The sequence below is a fragment of the Gavia stellata genome, chromosome 22, assembly GCF_030936135.1.
Source record: "Gavia stellata isolate bGavSte3 chromosome 22, bGavSte3.hap2, whole genome shotgun sequence".
In the NCBI taxonomy this organism is placed as follows: domain Eukaryota; kingdom Metazoa; phylum Chordata; class Aves; order Gaviiformes; family Gaviidae; genus Gavia; species Gavia stellata.
Window position 1 is genome coordinate 9,580,377 of NC_082615.1, and position 19,461 is coordinate 9,599,837.

The 19,461-nt window shown below is 42.9% G+C and overlaps 1 protein-coding gene across 1 annotated transcript in view; it reads left to right on the plus strand.

The window, feature by feature from the left end:
- RAB11FIP4 (RAB11 family interacting protein 4) overlaps window positions 1–19,194 on the plus strand; it is a 124,369-nt gene extending 105,175 nt beyond the window's left edge. Inside the window, exons 4-15 of the mRNA XM_059828215.1 lie at window positions 5,447–5,670; window positions 9,380–9,571; window positions 11,114–11,248; window positions 12,801–12,836; window positions 13,769–13,868; window positions 14,282–14,385; window positions 14,948–15,088; window positions 15,625–15,706; window positions 15,972–16,109; window positions 16,623–16,781; window positions 17,140–17,283; window positions 19,078–19,194. Of these exons, the coding sequence (XP_059684198.1) occupies window positions 5,447–5,670; window positions 9,380–9,571; window positions 11,114–11,248; window positions 12,801–12,836; window positions 13,769–13,868; window positions 14,282–14,385; window positions 14,948–15,088; window positions 15,625–15,706; window positions 15,972–16,109; window positions 16,623–16,781; window positions 17,140–17,283; window positions 19,078–19,194 (1,572 nt within the window). The remainder of the gene's footprint in view (window positions 1–5,446; window positions 5,671–9,379; window positions 9,572–11,113; window positions 11,249–12,800; window positions 12,837–13,768; window positions 13,869–14,281; window positions 14,386–14,947; window positions 15,089–15,624; window positions 15,707–15,971; window positions 16,110–16,622; window positions 16,782–17,139; window positions 17,284–19,077) is intronic.
- Window positions 19,195–19,461: the final 267 nt, after the last annotated feature.

Below are 19,461 nucleotides of genomic sequence, written 5' to 3' on the forward strand. Positions count from 1 at the left end.
ATAGCCCACTTGGTGTAAACATGCAAATCTTTGTAGAGGAGTGGTGTGTTTCTAAAACACATTGGTGAGAAATGCTTCACACCCTTCTTTGTTACCCAGTAATTAAGAGAATACTCGCCTTCCAATGCAGTAACGGCTTAAGTAAAGATGAGAGAGCCTGGATTTTCTCTATGATGGATGCGCAACAGTAAGTAACATTTCATCTGAAACCACCAAGCCTGGCACACCTCCAAGTGGCACCTTTTCCCGTCCAGTTGTGGTGAGGTGACTTTTCCTGCACTTTTGCTGGGAAGAAACTGGATGGGGAGGGAGGGCAGGAACTCAGACTTGCCTCTGTTCCACAACTAGTAGATTCGGTTTGTTGGGTGGGTGCAGGTCAGGGGCATGAACCTGGCGAGGGAAGTGCCACGGCTGACGTGCATGTGGCATTTCTTGTTTCTGGTTGTGTGTGATGGTTCCAGTGCTTGCTAATCAAATTGCCCAGCCGTGGGAGACTTGGATCCTCCTTTCTTCCTTGTCTCCTCTGGAATACTCGGGAGGCTGTCTAAATGTCAAGAGTGCTGGTGATTTGGCTGTGATGGGAGCGAATTTTAACTAGGCTTGCTCTTCAGCATGAACGTATTGATGTAGGCATGTCATGTAGCCTGTCTGTCAGCCAAGTTACTGGCTTTCAGCTGCTTTATATGCATATTTTAGGGATTGCTTCCAACCTGGAAAGCTCAGCCAGGTCACTGCGGGGCAAGGCAGAGCTGTATTCCCATACCCACCTAATGCTGATGCTGCTTTCCTGCCCCACAAGGATCAGAAGGAGTCCATGGGAATCACTGTCTTCTGGCTTCTGCTTCTATTTGAGGTGGCTGTGCAAAGGCAGCCTGTGCTTACTCATCTGGCTTCAATGCAGCCACACAATTGCCTCTTTCGAGGAAGGGAATTCATTAGTTTCTGTGAAGTGGCCTTGGATCTTTGGGCAGCAGGTGCTTCTATAGAGCAAACTGTTGCTGAATATTCAACAGTTGCTATACAAGCGTCTGGCGGACTGCCTGTGAAGCACTTGGAGTTATCTTGAGCATCCGATTAGATAAAGTGCAAAGTACTTACTGCTTTAAAGCTACCCGCAGCTATGTTGTGTTGGTGGTATTTTAACGTTCATTGTTTTCTTGGGTTTTTTTTTTTATGTGAATCTTCCAAGATCATAAGCAACAACTTCATCTCTTTTGACTCAGCCAACAAAGAAGGGAGCTGCCTAGCAGAATGAGAAACACAGTGATTCATATTCAGGTTGTCAGAACCTCATTCTCTTACTGGTTTCAGCTAATGGCATGTACACTGAAAACAAATGACTCAGGGTAGAAGTGTCTCCTAGTCTTTAACGTACTGTTTAAACTCAGGTTAGCTCCTTATAGGCTACCTGAATAACACTTGTTCTTGCCAGCCTCTAATTTGGTACATTAAGTACTGTAGATACCTAAAGTATGAAGGAATAATTTGAGCGGTTAAGCTGTGCAATCAGCCTTTTCTTTTTGTTTTCTTTTGCCTTTTTTTTTTTTAGGAGTTTAATTTCCTTAGGTGTGGTCTGTAAGCAGCTTGTGCTAGATGGCATCATTAAAAGTATGGTCCTGTGAGAAACTGTGATCACTGAACAATTACAGCTTCAAATATCATATAGGTTTAGTCAGTAAGGTGTGGATGCCTGTATATTGTTTACTAGCGATGTGCCCCAATTCTGACTTCTTGTAGTAGCTTTCTTAATGTGTATTAATTGTTTCAAAGGTGCTTTGTCTGTTGTCTTCTACTGGTTATTTAGGCCACAGAAGTAAAACTTCATTAAATGTGTAATTGTGACTCTTGCACTGAAGGCTGGTTTCACCTAGGGAGCTGAAGAGGCACCTCGGTTATGTCATCCAAGTCCCATGCTTTACAGGATTTCGCTGCTGCACATCAGAGGTATTCTTGTGCATGGAAGCACTGCATTATTAGGGGTGTAGTGATTCCCCACCCCTAAGCTCTTAAAGCTTAATAGCTAAGCATGTAGTTCCTACTCACGGAAAACAGTCACGCAGGCTTCAGCACAGTGGCTGTCACTGGTCCCAGTTTCTGCGCATCTTGTTGAAAGAGTGATCTTTAGCACTCATTATAGGTGTACCTTGAGCACTTAAAAGCATGAATAAGCAGCTGATGCAGCTGCTGGAGCTGAGCCTCCCTGGCAGGATTGTTTGTCGTGCTACTTGCTTTGAAAGGGCTGGGTGTATGTCCAAGCAGGGGTCTTCAACATGTGATTTGGCTGCCAGGTACTCAGAATAGCAGCTGAGACATGCTTCCTAAACGTCCACTTTATTTGCACAGGTCTATGGGGTAGGTGCCAGATTTGCAGAGAAGAGGGGAGCTGGGAGCCCAGGACATGATGTGCTGTGTGGCATTTGCTTGCCCTGCTGTGACGAAGCAGTGGAGGGCAGCTGAGGGGGAGCTCCTCAAAGGAGCTTGTTCTTTGCTTATCCAGTCCCCATCAGTCCCGGAGCTCCCCACAGCTCGACGATGGGATCAGCAGAAGGGAGGACCAGCTTCCAGGAGGGGTTCCAAGTCTTGCAGTGAGGCATTTCAGAAGCTATAAAGCAAGTGGTCAGGCTTATGATGGGTCGTTGCCTCCAAAAGCTCATTTCTTTTCTTCTTTTTTATTTCATGGGGCTTAGAAGTGAAAGTTTAGGAGCAGAGCAATTATACTTTGAAACAGAATACATGGTACTGACCAGCGTGGGTACAGCGCGGTCTGTGCTGTAGCTATAGATGCGTACTCTAATACGAGTAAATATGTGAAGGTTAGGTTGCCAGAAAGTGACAGGAAAGAAGAGTGAGCCCTTAGCCTTTATAGATGACACTGCACACTTAATTGCTAATGGACTTCCTTTAAAGAGCATCTAGGCTGCTATTATTAGAAAAAGCAAACACGGGGTGTTACCTACGGGAACAGAAAGGGAGTCTTTCACGCTCTTCTTGAGCTTTACTTTCTTGTGTTAGTTTGTTTAATACCAGTGAGATTTTCCTGCTGTAAAAACTTGCTTAAGCAGAGACTTCTCCAAGACTTCTGAAAAAGACATGCTAATGGGTAGGTAGGGCTGTGCAGGAGCTGTTTCTTCCTTTCCTCCCTTGGTTTGCTAACTCCTACTTTAGGGATCCACTGTGTGCTCCGCGCCTCTCTCTTTCCCTCTTGGATCAGACTTTTACCAGCTGGTGCAATTCCGTAACGGCAGTCAGGGCTTTATTGCATTAAACTTCTTAAGAGAAATGGGAGGTCTGTGCCTGTGGGGCTAGGCATGCAGGAGGAAACTTTGGGGAAATGTTAGATAAACAAACACTCCTGGATACTTCTGAAACATCTTAATTGCTCTTAACAATCTTTACTTTTTCAACACTTATTAAAAAGGTCTTAGATCCCAAGGTACTTTGCAAACAACAACAGTGTCATTATACCTGCTTACTTATGAGGATGCAAGGTGCAAATCAGAAGATGTGCTGAAGAACCTGGAGCTGTAACAGGGCCAGGGCATACTCCATGGCTGGTGTCTGACCTGCCAAACCACCAGCTCCCTGCAGATGAGGGGTCACGGCCATGCTGAAAGTGCTGTTGCTCAGAGCTAGAAATTTGATTGCGTGAGGCAGTGTGGCTTCAATAAATACTACATGGCATAGACCAAGAAAAAATCCTTTTGGACATCTCTTGGAGCAGTCCCTAGGGAAAGTTTCAGGCTGACACAGAAAAGTGGGAGAAGGCATATACATGTGTGCTTATTATTGTATAGTGCTGAAGTGTCTTACTGATATTACTTGTGTATCTGGAAGACCTGTTGAAAGCTAAGCTAGAAAAGCATCCAGATATCTGCTCTGAGTATGTACCTAGAGATTCAAACACTGCAGGTAAAGCTGTCCTTTTGACTGCTTGGGTGTTCATTAGTTAACTAGGTTTGAGCATATGGGGTTGTTTTGAATTTCTTAAGCCTCTGCATGCTAGGAGTTTTCATAGCCGTATAAATTGGTATTTTGGGGAAAAAATGGAAGGTGAGACCTGCATTTCTAGTAGCAGTTTTTGCAAATCTTAAAAAGCTGCAGCTTGTTGAGGTGAGCATGTTGAGGTGAAAAAGGCACTGAGGAGAAATTAGTGTCATCAGTACAGAACATCACTAGTTCTGCAGAAGGGGATTTAAGCCTCTGTGGCTCTAGCTTAGGAGTGTGCAGAGGCTATGGGAGTTGACTTGAAGCTGTGCTGCTGCAAGCAGTACCTGTGTAACCGCTTCCCACTGAACATGCTTGCCAGAAGGGCAGCTGGTGTTGGCGGTGGTGCCAGGCTGCCAGTGCCTTGGGATTCCTGGGGAAGGAGCTGGGTAGATGACAGTTGGGTCTAAATATGAGGTGTATCCGTGAATGAAATGCTTCATTACTTGTGCCAGTAAACTAAGCCTTAAATGCGTGATTGTCTTAATTTGCTGGCAATAGCATAATGGTAAAGCTGCCTGTGGAGCTTGCCAGGTGAGCTTTGGAGTGGAGCTCTGAGTCAGAGCATTTGCAGGACTCGCTCTGGAGTCATGAGTTGTTTGCGTCACGCTGGATGGGAATTGTCAAAGCAGTATTGTGTTGCTACGTATCAAACAAAGGACAGAGTAAAATCTTAGGCTTTATTTTTTCAATTAAGAATTTCTATTTGTCCCTCAGGGACAAGCAAATAGAAAACAGCTTGTCTTGGCTATTGTGAGTGTTCATGGGGCAAGAAGGGGAGGGAGGGGACGAACAGCAAGAGCGAAGTGTTGCAGTAATGAGAATGATGTCTTATTTTAGTTGATACTTAATCAAGATGTGGATCCAGGAAGCAGGAACAGATGGCTTTGGGTTTTTTTCTGCTCTCTTACATCTTTGATTGTCACCAAGACTTACCATAAACGTTTTAACACCTGCCAGCTTTTTTTTCACCTTTATAGATTTTAGCCCATCCTCAAAGACAGAGTAAGCTGTTAGACTTATCTGGCTTGCTTTTTTTTTTTTAGTCAATAATACTAATACATGAAGTCACTGAGAGTTGGTCCCATGATTATCTTCTTACAAAGGGTGCTTGTTTTTATAATAAAATACCTTTGAGGATATTTATTACTTCAAGTGCCTTTTGAGAGTAAATTAGGGCAAAACTGACTGCATTTTATACCTGGGGGTTGTGTCCCTCTCTCCTGTAGAAGAGAGACACCAGGTCAGACACAGTAGTTGAGCCCATCTGGAAGGTGCAAGCTACCCTAGGGGCTTGCAGGAACTGGCCTTTGTAAAGCAGGTCAGGCTTTTTGTTTTATGGCTTTTATTCAGTATCACTCTTGCTTACCAGGGCATCCAGAGAGTGGGTTTTGCTTCTTTTATATCCTCTTAATTGCCTTGAAGGATGATCTGAATTGCCTCCCAATTCTTCTTTTGCCAGGGTGGTGAAATCCAGGACTGTGCCTACTTGGACAGCGAAAGCGCCTACAGCGAGTTGGAGCTCTTTCCTGATGACGACACAATGACTCTAGCACAGCAAGAGGTTCACCATGAGTCTGACATGGACAGTGCTATTGAGAGTGCCCAGAGCTCGGAGGCCTCCGATGTGTGTCGGAGCGAGGAGAAGGATGGTGTGCTTGGTGGCCTGTTTCTGCCTGGTGACAAGTGAGTGGTGGTTTTGCCCTGTGGCAGCCCTGTTTTGAGGCATGTGCAAAAGGACCAGGGAGGAAGGACCCTTTATGTGACTAATCCCTACTGTGGGAGGCTGAGGATGCCTGAAGGATTTAGAAACTTAATATCCATTTACAATATAAGGGAGGTGGATGTCCAGGTCCTCTAAATGGCTTAGACAGTCTCAGCCCTGGCTCCTTCTGGCATATTCTTTGAGCACTCATGGGACTTGCATGTTGTGTGTTGAAGTGAAAGTGTTGGGTCTTTCCAGAATGGATTGCTGCATTGGCATCCCCCAAACTTAGGATCTTCTGTGTTCCTATAACCTTTATATGCTGGAATTAAAACAAATACTTCCTGCAAAGCAGTGCAATATGGGGAATGCTGCTTTAGCCTTTTGTACATATCATTATCTGAAGATGTGGGCTCTGTAGATTTGCTTTGCGACTCCATGTACCAAGTTAATTCTGTGTGTTTCTAATTTTCCATAACCTTTAGTGTGCAACAGTACATTGTGTTTAACACAGGGTGTCCTGGCATGTCCGTGTGTAACCATAGTTTGCTGTTAACACAAGAGTGTCTCTGTAATCCTAACTTGACTCTTCCCAGGTGTGTACCTGGGGGTGTTGGTAAAAGCTGGCTGGGGGGGAAAGGACTGAATTTGTTTTAATGCTGCTTTGAACTGAGTTAACGCAGTACCACAGGACAGAGCTCAGCTGGCCTTGCTTTGTAAGCCTCTGCCCTGTCTTCCCTATTTTTGGCTTGTCATCTTGATTTGTGCCTCTTGAGCTTCTTTCATTTGTAAGACAGTCCTTCTTTCTCCTGGGGTTCCTCGGATGCTCTCTGTGCAGCCTCATTCATACCCTCCTCCTGAATTTCTCAGCTAGCTAAGATCTGGCCTTCTCCCATTTGTCCCAGCAATCCTAGAGACTTTATCAAGATAATTCCAGTTTTCATCAGCTCTTTATCAAACTTGTCTCCTGGCTTTGCCATTCCCAGTTCTTCAAAGCACCCATTCTTGTGGTGACTGACTTTTACCTGTATTGCATTTGAAATGAGTTATCTTTCCTCCCAGCTGTGCCATTCATGCTCTCGTGAAGGGGATGTAGGAGGCATTGTGCATTCTGTTCCCCCTTTCTAGGGGGGCAGGAACTACTAAGAGCTACTGTGCTACTACTAATAGATCTTGATTTATCCTCTGAGGCCTCCTCAGCTTTGGTAAATCTGTGGGAAAACACTTAGGAAGCTTCATGCTTTTGTGTTGGACACGATAGAGATTTTTACTTTGGCCAAACCACAGTACCTGCTTGTTGAAGAAGCAGGTGGGTTGTGTATCAGATGTGTCAGCCCTCTGAAGTCCTGCTCTGAAGAACAAGAAAGAACTTTAAAAAAAACCAAACAAAACCACAAACCAAACCCAAACCCAAAACCCTGAAAGCTTTCTTCAGAAAGTGTTAGAATGGAGAAAAAGAACTGCTTTTAGCAAGTCCCTTGAAAATGACTGTGATTCCTAGACAGTTTCCAGCCTGAGGCTGGTTATGAGTTCAGGATCTACCCTAAGCATGGAGTGTTTCAACCCAAACGGTTTCAAGTTTGGCAAAGCTTATGAATAACTACAAATTAAAAGTTCTAAGCAACATTATCAGGTGGGTCCAGCAGTGGTGACTGTTTGCATAGCTGCCATAAGAGAAACTTAGCCAGGCAATGTATGAGGGATAAGGCTGCTGAACTCCAGTCTGTTGGCAAGTGGTGATGTTCCAGGGCTATGATGCTGGAGAATGGATTTGATGGACAAGTATACATTATCATCCCAACTGAGGAGTGGTCATTTACCTCCATCCCTGGTAGAAGGGGATGGAACTTCTGTTATGAGGAGTTATGAGGAACTTCTTCCTAAACTGACTTGGTGTAACAACATTGAGAGGAAAACAGCAGTTGCAGTTACACAGATCATAGTCACCCAAAACCTTATCAATACACAGTATGTCTGTGGCACAGAAGCTTTTTATTAATAGATGTTAGTGTGATGTGTTGAGCTTCTCAGTAATCCACCTCCCAGCCAAGGAGCCTTGTTAGGTAAGTTTGATCTATTTCTAGTATGAGTATTCCTATCTTCATGATCTTCATCCTTAAATAGTGTGCCAAGCTTGACTTGCCCTAATTTCTGTTAATGTGAATTAGATAAATGAATTGCAGGTTATAAATGGATCTCATCAAAACAGGAGAAACAAAAGAGCATACATCTGAAACATTGGCAGGCTTCCTCTTCTACTAATTGCTTTTGGAGGGAAGAGATGCAAATAATGCTTGCACCATCCGCCAAAGGAACACTGTTGCATCTCTTTTGTTACAGCTCACAAGTGTAGTATTACAGGAAGAGGAATCTCCCTGTCTCCGAAAGTGCAGGGCATGGTTAAGAGGCTGAAGGTAGACTCAGAAGAAACCTAGGAGGCGATGTTGTTCAGCTGCTGGAGAACAACATCCACCGGGAGCTACTGTCCCATGGCTGAGCTAGTGGAGTCAAAGATACAAGCACTGGGCACTGAAGCGAAGGGAGTGAAGAACTTGACCCCATCTGCACAAAGTGTCAGCAGATTGAATCAGTGCCTTGTCTGTATTGCAGAGAGGCACTGGATTCTGCTTTGTAGTAGGAACAGTAATGTGTCAGGCAATGCCGGAGCTTCACAAGTGGAGCGTGTGTGGCCTTAGATGTGTGTATTCTGTAGGGAGAAGTTTGCTTATAAGAACTTGTATGTGAATTTATTGGCTTGTCTATTTGAATGCCTTACTGAGGTAGGAGCTGAGCAAATGTGTGTGAAATATCTGCCTCTGTAAGATAGCACACTGCATGACTGCAGGATAGTATGGACTCTGGGCAGGAGAATCACCGTGCACCCTCTGCAGCAAACTTGCTCCGTTATATTAGATGTGATGTACTCAAAACTACTCTGCCAGCTGCTTCTTTATGGTGCCTGGCTCTGCTGATCTGTTTACCTATATGTCCTCTCTCTGAGGTCACAGGATCCTGCTATTTCCTACCTGTTTGGCGTTATCTTAGGTATGTCTCTGGTAGTAAAACAGCCTTTTCTTGTGGTCCATATCTCCTCTGAAGGACACATTTTGTCACGATGGAAGAAAGGGCAGGAACTCAGCCTCCGTTAAGTCACATCTGTGGCTTTAGTGACTCTCTGGCATGCGGTGAGTGGAAGTTTGTTTCTGGCCACACAAAAGAGAGTGATTGGAGCTCATGGAGTGTGGGAGAGGGTTTATGGGGATTACTGTGAAACTCTGATTGTGAGACAGAGTGACAGCCTCTGTCTTGTACATGTTCCTCTCACTATCCCATGCATTTTGGAGTTGTCTGCACAGTTCCTGCATTCAGAGCAGAGGTCCCATAAGCAGCAGTCTTCACCACCACGTGGAAATAATGACTGAGGATTCTTGAGGTGTGCTCTTTAAAGTGAAATGGTTTGTGTTGATCCAAACCCATCTCACAGGTAGCTTGTCTGTAGATTCTCATGCCTTTGACTTTCAAGGCACTAAGTCAAATGTACATCAGATGTGTTTAGCACTTCAGTTCGTTAGCACAAAGTAAGTGGGTTACAACTTCAAATGAGGGAACAAGCTGTAGAGGTGGAAGATTCCATGTGAGGTGAGATGCTATCAAAGTCGGCCTTCGAGACGTTTTGACCTCTTGTTTCAGGTCAAGTCCTCACAACCCTTCTGCAGCATCTGACCTTTCAACTTATTCCACCGCCTCTCTGATCAGTAATGAAGAACAGTTTGAAGACTATGGGGAAGGAGATGATGTGGATTTTACTCCCAGTAGCCCATGCCCTGATGATGAGACCAGAACCAACGCCTACTCTGACCTTGGCTCATCTGTATCTTCCAGGTTGCTCCTTATTCATTAACAAACAGTTTTTCTAATTTGTTCTTCTCTGAGCATGGGTGACCATACCAGAGTTTACACTGGTTACATAGACTCACCTTAAAAGCAAAATGTTATCAGTTCATTTTCTGTCCTCTGATTGACAGACTACATTTAATAAGAGCTATAGCAAATATGTTGTTTCTGATAACCTCTGTTGGGTTCTGTTGAAATAACTGGGCTGTTTTGCTTGTAGAGGTTTCTTTCTATTGCAGACAGTAGATTTCACAGTTAGGGGCTAGTATTGGAAGTTATCTGCTGCAAGCTGGAAACCAGCTTAGCACTATGCACCACCCCTGATGCAGTGGACAGAAGACCTGCAAGAGAGCTGTTTCTCCTTTGTGTTCTGATACTACAATTTCTTAGCCCTAACCTGTAAGGTGAACTGCTGTATACGACGGGGGGTTGTTCAAAACAAGCATTCATATTGACTTTGAATGTCTTGGAGAACATAAGCAAGTAGCTGCTGTTTGTTAGGAGCTGGAAATGCCACTACAGTCCACCAGTTTCCTGGATGTGACCTCAGTCTCTGTAGCTCTTATGTCCTGTGACAAAGTCAGTTGCTGATTTTAAAATCCTTCCCCAAGCAAGGGAATGGGTGAGCAGGGTTGGGGAAGAGCAGAGCATGAAGATGCTCTAGGATTTGTCTGCTTGGATCAATAGCACATGAAGGTCTTGTGCTTCATTGCTAACACAGGACAAGCTCACTGCATCCCTCTGTTCCGCATGCAACCCCCATGTGCTACCCTCTGTTTCAAGCACTTCTGCAATCCAGTCTTGCCACCTCTGTCATGCATGCAGAGCCAGCACCCCTCTCTACTGCCCCTTCATTATGATGGCTTGTGTCCTTCATCCCCTATTTCCTCAGGTTTATGCAACCCTTTCCATTCCCATTCCTGGGGCTCTGTGCACTTCATGCCATGATTGCTCTCTTTTATTTGAGTTTATTTTCTCTTTATCATGCCAAGAGCTACTGTTACCTCCTTGTTAGACCTATGTCCACTTCTCCCTTCCTCCTCATTCTAGGGTTCCTTCTGTCCTACCATCTGAGGGGGTTCGTGTGACTCCTTCCTACCAGACTGCTCTGTTTTTCATCTTCCTGTCTTTCTCTTGGAGAAAAGGCTCTTCAGGTTGCATGCCAGGCTCTAGTGGGAAGATGGGCAAGATGAGAGGGAGGCATTGCTGAGGTGGCACATACTAATGTAGCTGCTTTTGCTACACGCATCGCATGGACTCTATATACCTTGTGCTATTCTTCCAGTCATGCAAACTGATTCTTTCCGCTGACACCCAGAATGCATCCTTTGTAAAGCCTCAACTCAGACAGGTGGGCTTGCCCTAAGACTAGCATTCTTTATCATCACCTCTAAGGTAGATGAGCTGCTGTTAGAGGTGGTTCCCCAAGTCCCTCATCTGTGGTTCTGACACACAGACACACAGTCAAGAGGAAAATCTGTTGTGAGTTGGTTACTATAGCCAGTAATATCTCTCCTTTCCTGCAAACAGTGCTGGCCAAACACCCCGAAAAATGAGGCATGTTTATAACAGCGAGTTACTGGATGTTTACTGCTCACAGTGCTGCAAAAAGATAAATCTACTCAACGATTTGGAGGCCAGGCTGAAAAACTTGAAAGCAAACAGGTAAGCAGCCCATTGCAGTGCTTTTAGCAAAGCCCCCTTGAAATGGGACTAGCTAGTAGCAGGAGGAGAGGAAGAAAGAGCCCTTCCCTTCCCTGTACCCAATTCTGTCTTACACATGTGATGTTCTTACAAAACAGTAAGAAGTTCAGACTTTGACATCTAGCCTGAACCAAAATGCTCTTCTTCATTAGCTAATAAGTATTTTTCTGACTTAAGGTGCAGACAGCATTAATAAACTGAAATATTTTAAGCAATGAGCTCTTTGATTGCAGAGTGAGAGTGATATTTCCAGGAATTTTTCCCTGGAAGTGGGGTCTGCTGTGCTGCTTAGTGCAGATCTATAGTTAGCTACTGTTTTCTCCAGGTGGGAAGGAGTGATCTGGTAGATCTTTAGCTGATGGATATAACCTTACATACAGAATCACAGAATTATTTAGGGTAGAAAAGACCTTTAACATCATTGAGTCCAACCTCTCCTAAAGCTATTGGTCAGCAGAGGTACTTCATTCCTGTGGGATTTTTTTTTTTTTTTTTTTTTTTTGGTCCTAAAGGGAACTTGGAAAAGTGATGAATCCTGTGGCAGAAGTGACTTTTGGGGTTCTTTGCAATTTCAGCTTTTTCCTTACGTTTCTATCTCTGCCCCTCCATCCACTTCTAAATGGTGCTGAGCACTTGGAAAGAATCCAGTGCTTCCAACAATCAGCTAGGGTTTTTGAAGGAAATTATTTGGTGGGCTTCTAGCTCCCCCTAGAAACTGTAAATCCTGCCTGTCTGCATAATCCTTGGCACAGAGCACACGGCACTGCTTCTTCTCTTGATGACACAGCAGCATAGTACTTGATATGAAAAATGTTCCTGCCCTAGCAAGGAGTCTGCTAACACCCAGACCATGGCCAGCCAGGGCTTTGGTAATTTTATGAGTGAGGCTGTATATACCTGACTGAAAGAGAGCGATGCTCTGACAAAGAGGTGTATCTGTGTGCATACAGAGATGCGACATCCTGTTATCGAGAGATGCAGCTGGATATTTTTATTTGGTTCTAGTGCTGTTGTCTGAAGTCTGGTTCTTCACTTAGATAATACTAGTCTCTGGCTGCAAAAGGGAACTGTAAAAATGGAAAGCATCTCAGTTCCTGTGCTGAACTGGGAAGCATTATGGGGAAGGATAAACTAACTGTTTATAAAATCATCTAAAAACTGGGAATCCAGAATAAATGTCCATCACTAACTCAGTGTCCCTTTGTGGTGTTTCTAATGTTAGTTTCGCTCTGATTTACACTGACAAATCTCTGCTAAATATAACAGTATTTGCAAATTGACTTATTAATGATCACAGGAATTTGTGGCTCCACTCATCTTCACATTGTTGGTAACTGCAGCTTTTGATTTAAGTTGTCTAAGAATATTGTTCACAGAATCATTTTTTTACTTCACTAAAAAAGTCAATATTATGTTTCATTGTGCAATTCAGCTGGAGTTTAAACTAAGATTAAATCCAACACTGATCAAATAAGTGTTTAATTCCTATATCATTCCTTCTGTATCCATGTAGCCCTAACAGGAAAATATCAAGCACAGCTTTTGGAAGGTAAGAGCCTTCAACTTTTTTATGAATATATGTGGAATCACCTGTAATAATTCCATAAGTGGGGGTGGGAGGAGAGAGGAGGAATAAGTTTAGGAAAACGAAAATGTGCCGAGACAAGTTTTCAAAGGAAGGGGCCTGTATTTGGATAGGGATGTTGCAGAATATAGAAGCCACTGCTAGTCTTGAAGCAGGCCCCTGAACTGGAAAGAGCACTGTTAAGAGCATAGATAGTTGCTTCTTTGTCTGCCAGCTGTCTTCCTTTATACTGCTATTCCATTAGTCCAGCTATTGCTTCTTTCACCCTCGTAATGTGGGCCTTTTTGTTGTTCTTGTTGTCGAAATGCAAAGGAAAGCAAGAGCATCCCTTTAAAAAGGACATACAGAATTGTGATCTTCCTTTGACTGAATGAACCAGCCCTGGGCTGGGGAGGGCCGTAAGTTTCAATAATATTTTAGATAATCTCCAGTGTTGTGTATTCTGACACTATTCTGTAGTGGGAACTGCTTGAGATTTTGTTTTTTCTTTTTTTTTTGAAGAAGTTCTTACTGTGTGAAATTTTCTAGATTAACTGTACCAACCCGTGCGCAGTGCTGACCTTATTTTAAATTTCTAATAAGGCAAATACAACTCAGTACATAGTGTGAATAAGGCTAAGTAGTTTTTAAACTATGTTAATGCTGGTGGCAGATCCTATCAAAAGCAACAAAGAACTCACACGCTAGAACTAATGTAATTGATGTGCTCAGTATGAGTTCATTTAGCTACCAGTCTCTTGTAAGACTTGTGCTTAAACAGTTGTAATTGTCACTGAAATGATTGCACAGATTTTAGCATTAGATGTTCAAAATGCAAAGCCAGGCTATAAGACAGTACCCAGACTCTTTCTCCTCCTTCCTCATCAGGCAAAATAATTATCCTTCTGATCTTTCAGGCAACTCTTCCACAACAGTAACTTCAGCAGCAGTAATGGCAGCACAGAAGACCTGTTCAGAGACAGTATAGACTCCTGTGATAATGATATAACTGAAAAGGTGAGAAAATGGGTGCATTGCGATTCATGTACCCAACAAAATCCTACTGGAGACATGCATCGAATGACAAAGTTCTCTTGCTCACAGTTACTAGTGATCTGAAGTAGCTCATTCAAAATGTCGTTGATATTCCATAAAAATTATGACTTTGCTTCACAAAAATTCAAGAACTGTGCAAGTACGGATCTAGGCATTTTATTAGTACTTCTTTACTGTGTATTTGCATTGATCACCTTCAAGGAAGATGCAGGGTCTGGGGAACTCAGAATTTCAGAGCTTAATTTAGCTGCTGGCTTTGCATGGAAGCATGCCCCCTTTAAAAAGAGTAGCATAGCCAAACGACAATTAGGAACAGTGGAGGGGTGTATGAAGAGAGATTCAAACTCTCAATTCTTTTCCGTTTCCCCTTCCAGGTAACATACCTAGAAAAAAAGGTGACAGAACTGGAGAACGATAGCCTGACAAATGGTGACCTGAAGAGTAAACTGAAACAAGAGAACACGCAGCTAGTTCACAGGTAACAAAGCACCGAGCCAGTTCTCTTTATCATGTCAGAGCAGAGCTAGAACAAAGTTGGAAGGAGGGAAGGAACATCTCTACCTGTAAAATATGACCAAGTCTTCTGCCTTAATGCTGACAGACAAAATAAGGTAAGGCTTCATCTGAGAAGTCCAAGTGGGATAGGGCTGCCTTGCTGAATTTTCAGCAAGCAGAGGTCTTCCAAGCAAGTTTCTTAGTACAGAGATGTTATTGACTTGTACAGAGCAAGCTCTTCTGTTATAAGAGAGGTTACCACTGGATTTTTTTTCTTGCATGTAACAAGAGCAAAAGGCTGGATCATAGTCGCAACTTCTTGAGAATGAAAGAATAGTAGATGAACTGATACTGCTTACTTCTATGCTATTTAGAAGATTAAATACTAGGAGAGATATTGGGAGAGGTTAAATGCCAAGAGAGATGGTGAGGTAGAATGAAATAAAGGAGTGGAGAGGCAAGAGAGAGGCAATGTAGTTGCACACGCTTTTTTTTTTTTTAAGTACTTGTGAAGCTGTTACTGAAATGAGATCTGGTTTCCTTAGAGTTCATGAGCTGGAAGAACTACTGAAAGACCAAGAGACATCAGCAGAACAGACCCTGGAGGAAGAGATAAAGAGACATCGAGAAGCATATAGCAAGTATGAAAAAGAGAAAGGCACTGAAATTGAACTGCTGAATACAAGGTAACAAATGTCTTGCTGCCACCCAGAACAGAGTACAAGTTCTTCTTTTTTCATTTTTACTTTGCATGTAAACGTAGACTGTTCACAACCAGACAGTGCACAGATGGTTACAGGTTAGTAGTTCTATTGAGTAGCTGTGCAGTTGCATGTCTAATGCCCAAAAGGAGGATACTTTACATTAATGCTTTAATCCACGTGGCCCATGTAGACAGCTTAGCTGGGTATTTGGCATGGATTCAAGGAGGGAATTGTGACCAGCTGTAGCAAACACTTGCGTCTGCATTTGTTTCTTCCTACTTAATTCTTTTTAGATACGTGTTTTTAGGAGCATAAGAATCTGAGGGTCAGTGTAGCATTTTTGGCCCTAAAAACAAACAAACTAAAGTACCCAATAGCTCATGATAAAAAGTGCTAAGATTAGAAAGATTTTCTTGCTTGGTCTTTCTATCAAGTGCAAGTGAAATGGCTTTTTAGAGCATGCCGTTTTGCATGCCTGCATTCTTGAAGAGGCATTTGCTGTTTTGTTATTGACACAGGGTTCAGCAACTGGAAGAAGAAAATGGTGAGCTGAAAAGCACTGTCACACGACTGAAATCACAAACGGAGAGATTAGATGAGGTAACAAAACTCCTGAGCGCTTGAGCAATTTAACAGCGGCTTGATTTGTGTAAGAGCAAACTTACACAGTGATTGACCCAGCTTCTTTAACGTGCCTTCCCTAAAAAGAATTTTGATGTAATTGGAACATGGGTCACCTTTAGTGGCAGGAATGCCCTGAGACATACGCCAGCTTATGACCAGCTGTGTCTACAGGTTTGTGTTGTAAAACTGAAGATGGGTCATACACTTGCAAGCTAGCTATGAAGTTCCCCATTTATTCTAGGAAAGGCAACGCATGTCAGATAGGTTGGAAGACACTAGTCTGCGACTGAAGGATGAGATGGATTTGTACAAGAGAATGATGGACAAGCTGCGGCAGAACAGACTGGAATTTAACAAGGAGAGGGAAGCCACACAGGAGGTAGGTGTGAAGAGGGATGTAAGACCAGGCAGTTGCATCTCATCTGCATGGAAGCCCATCTGAAAAAGAATGGACAGTCAGGATGAACACTGAAAATATAACATCCAGTGAATGTACTACTGGATTGTGTTTCTATGGGAGGGGTACCCACAGGGCGATGAATGCTGCAAGAATACCTGATAAATGACAATCCCTGATTCAAAGGGTTCACAACTCTTTGAGAACTTGCAGCCTTGAATGTGTGCCCTAACATCTCATTTACTAAGTTTGCAAGGGGAATTATGCCTCTCAGACATGAAGCTTAGAGATCAGAGCCACTTCCAGCTCTGAACGGTTTAAGTGACCTGTGCTTCCATAGAAGAGCAAGTGGCTGTATTGTAGGACTGTCCAGCCTCGACCAGGCTCACAGAGTGCTTGTGTCAGAGTGCAGAGGTGCAGCACAGAGATGGCTGCTGCCAGGGAGGGCTGGTTTTGCAGGGGCTGGAGACACATGGCTTGCTTGCCTGCCCACAGCTCATTGAAGACTTGCGGAAGGAACTGGAGCACTTGCAGCTGTATAAGCTGGAATGTGAGCGTCCTGGACGTGGGAGAAGTTCTTCATCCAGCGTGAGTGAATTCAATGCCAAAACTAGAGAGGTGGAAATGGAGCATGAAATAAAACGGCTGAAGCAGGTGAGCAGGGAAGGGCCTCTTGATCCATGTGAAACGTGCAGGACTGCTTTGAAAAAATGCCTATAGCTTCAACCCCTAGCACACTGCCTTTAGATTTTGTCCCCCGCTTCCCACACAAGCACAAGACCCTCACTGCATCTGTCTAGGACTTCTTTGCACAGGCAATGTAAATTGTGCACATAGGAAACACCTGTGATTCAGGCAGAGAGGACCTGTCACTGGCGGTAAGAGAGTTGCTGTTGGCTTGCAGCCTTACTGTATGTCATCCAAGCTACCTGTGATTTTAAAAATTTATTTTATTTTTTAATGAAACCTTATAGGAAGAACTTAAAAGCATTGTCTTTTTATCCTTAAATAGGAGAATCAGAAACTTCGTGACCAAAATGATGATCTTAATGGACAGATCCTAAGTCTTAGTCTTTATGAAGCTAAAAATCTCTTTGCAACGCAAACAAAAGCCCAGTCACTGGCTGCTGAAATTGATTCTGCATCTAGAGATGAGGTAACATGCATTTTTAATTAAGTACTACATCCAAAAATAATGCATTTTTCAATGTAATTAACTGTCAAGGTTGAACTGTCTAAAGCTGACAAATGAACAACAGATAAATCTGCTTTGCTAGGAGTTCAAGAGTATTAGAAGATTGCCTTAAATCTAACAGTGGTTTTGGATGCTCCTTTGAACATAACTCTTCCATTTGTCTCTCTCTCAAAAAAAAATGGAATTATTAGAATCTCAGTGAACTGTTTTACAGTGAATTTATTTTAACATCTTCTTACAGGGTATTGTGTTATTATGACACTAATTTCATACAGAAATTACCATTGCTAGTTACTTAAATTTTTACTTTCTGTTCTAGATTTATTTCTAAGTTACTTCAGTAACAAGCTCTCACTTAGATCTAAATTTGAGCTATACATTCCCTGTAGCAGAGCTGAATTCTTGGAGAAAGTCGGTAGTGTACAGGTAATAATCTGGCAATGCTTTGGAACGTTTTATAGGAGACCCATTTGTATGTGGGCTGAGTCAAGCTGGTACAGCTTCCATTAAGCTCCAGGACAGATAGTGAGATCAGGCCAATGGATATGTAAGAGCTCCCAGGGAAAAAGACAGATTAGTGATGAAGGAGATTAAAAGGAATTGTTTCTTCTGGATAGAACTTCCCATTTCTTCTTCAAGAGGGGTCCTGAGACAAAACTTTTTACCCAATCTGTACTTGAATGACCCTGTTAGCCTTAGCTCCTGGGTAGTCCCTTGAAGTGAGGTGCATACTTGAGTTTCTTGCTGAACCAGAGCACTGTGAAGAAAGGCTGTTTAATTGTTGAACTCTAATTAGGTAAAAGCAAATTGGGCTTTTGCTATTGTCAAGACAAATCTTTATTTCTCCTTCTGAAACTCATGACTCTGGCTCATGCCATACCCAGCACACCCCCTCTAAAGAAGGAAAGTGACTTACAACTGTTGCCCAGGCTTAGTAAACCTCACCAACCTGCATAAACTTTTCCCATTGTGCCATTTTTCCTGTATAATCAAACTGAAAGTAAGAAACTGCAGATTCGGGGTGGGACTTTCATGAAGGCTAATGGAAATGGACACCCAAATCACATTAGCTTTAGGAGGATCTGGGGTTCTGACACTGCTGGGCAGCTTTGTCAGTTTGGCGTTAAACATGAAGACTGCTTGGTTTTTGTACTCCACATCTTTGGAGAGTTTGAGGGGCCTTTCACAGCTCAAAGGTCTAGTGAAACACGTCTTTAATATAGAACATATAATATTTGGTGGATTGTTCTTGAGGAGTATGTAGCTGTGTTGCTTTGGGGATTTTTGGTAGGTTTTTTGTTTTTGAGAGAGTATGCACATGATAAAGAGACAGCCCATATTGTAGCCAGTGCAAAACACTGAAATCCTTGTTCTGTTCAGCAGCCTTTCAAAGTGCTTTAGATTTCAGTACGTGTGAAAAAGATGGAGTATCATGCAGCTCTTGCACTGAGATGTTGAAGCTTATCCATGGTGTGGATGCAGGATGGATTGGTGTGTTAGATGGGGAATTTCTCTCAAATGACCTGCCAAAAGATTCCTGGTGATGACAGTTCACCACCTTCCTTAATAGTAAAGATCTTGAACATACAGATTGTTTCTAACAGAGATACAAGGAGGAGCTAGAGGTAGAATACCTATCACAAAAGGGAATTGGTGATCCCTAGCAGCCACTAGGCTCTCACCTGTCTGAATTTCATGCTATTATGTACACTAGTGAGAATATTTCAAGATTAACTTTGAAATGTTGTGTTTCAGCTCATGGAAGCCCTTAAAGAACAGGAAGAAATAAATTACAGATTGCGACAGTATATGGACAAGATCATTTTGGCAATCCTAGACCACAACCCATCTATTTTGGAAATAAAGAATTGAAGAGAATATGAGAAGGAAAAGCAGCAACTGCCTGATATTTCTGCACATGCCACTGGATCTAAACAACACTCTCATACTGTAAATTAATCTATAAATATATATATACACTACGTGTGAGTGTGGGTGCGCGGGTGTGTTTATATGATGTTTGGTACACTGTTATTTGTCATTGAATTGGCTTGGTTAGACTTTTTCCATGCACTTTCAATATCTGTGATTAAGATGGATTCTGTATATTAATGTAATAACAATATAACTGGATAATGC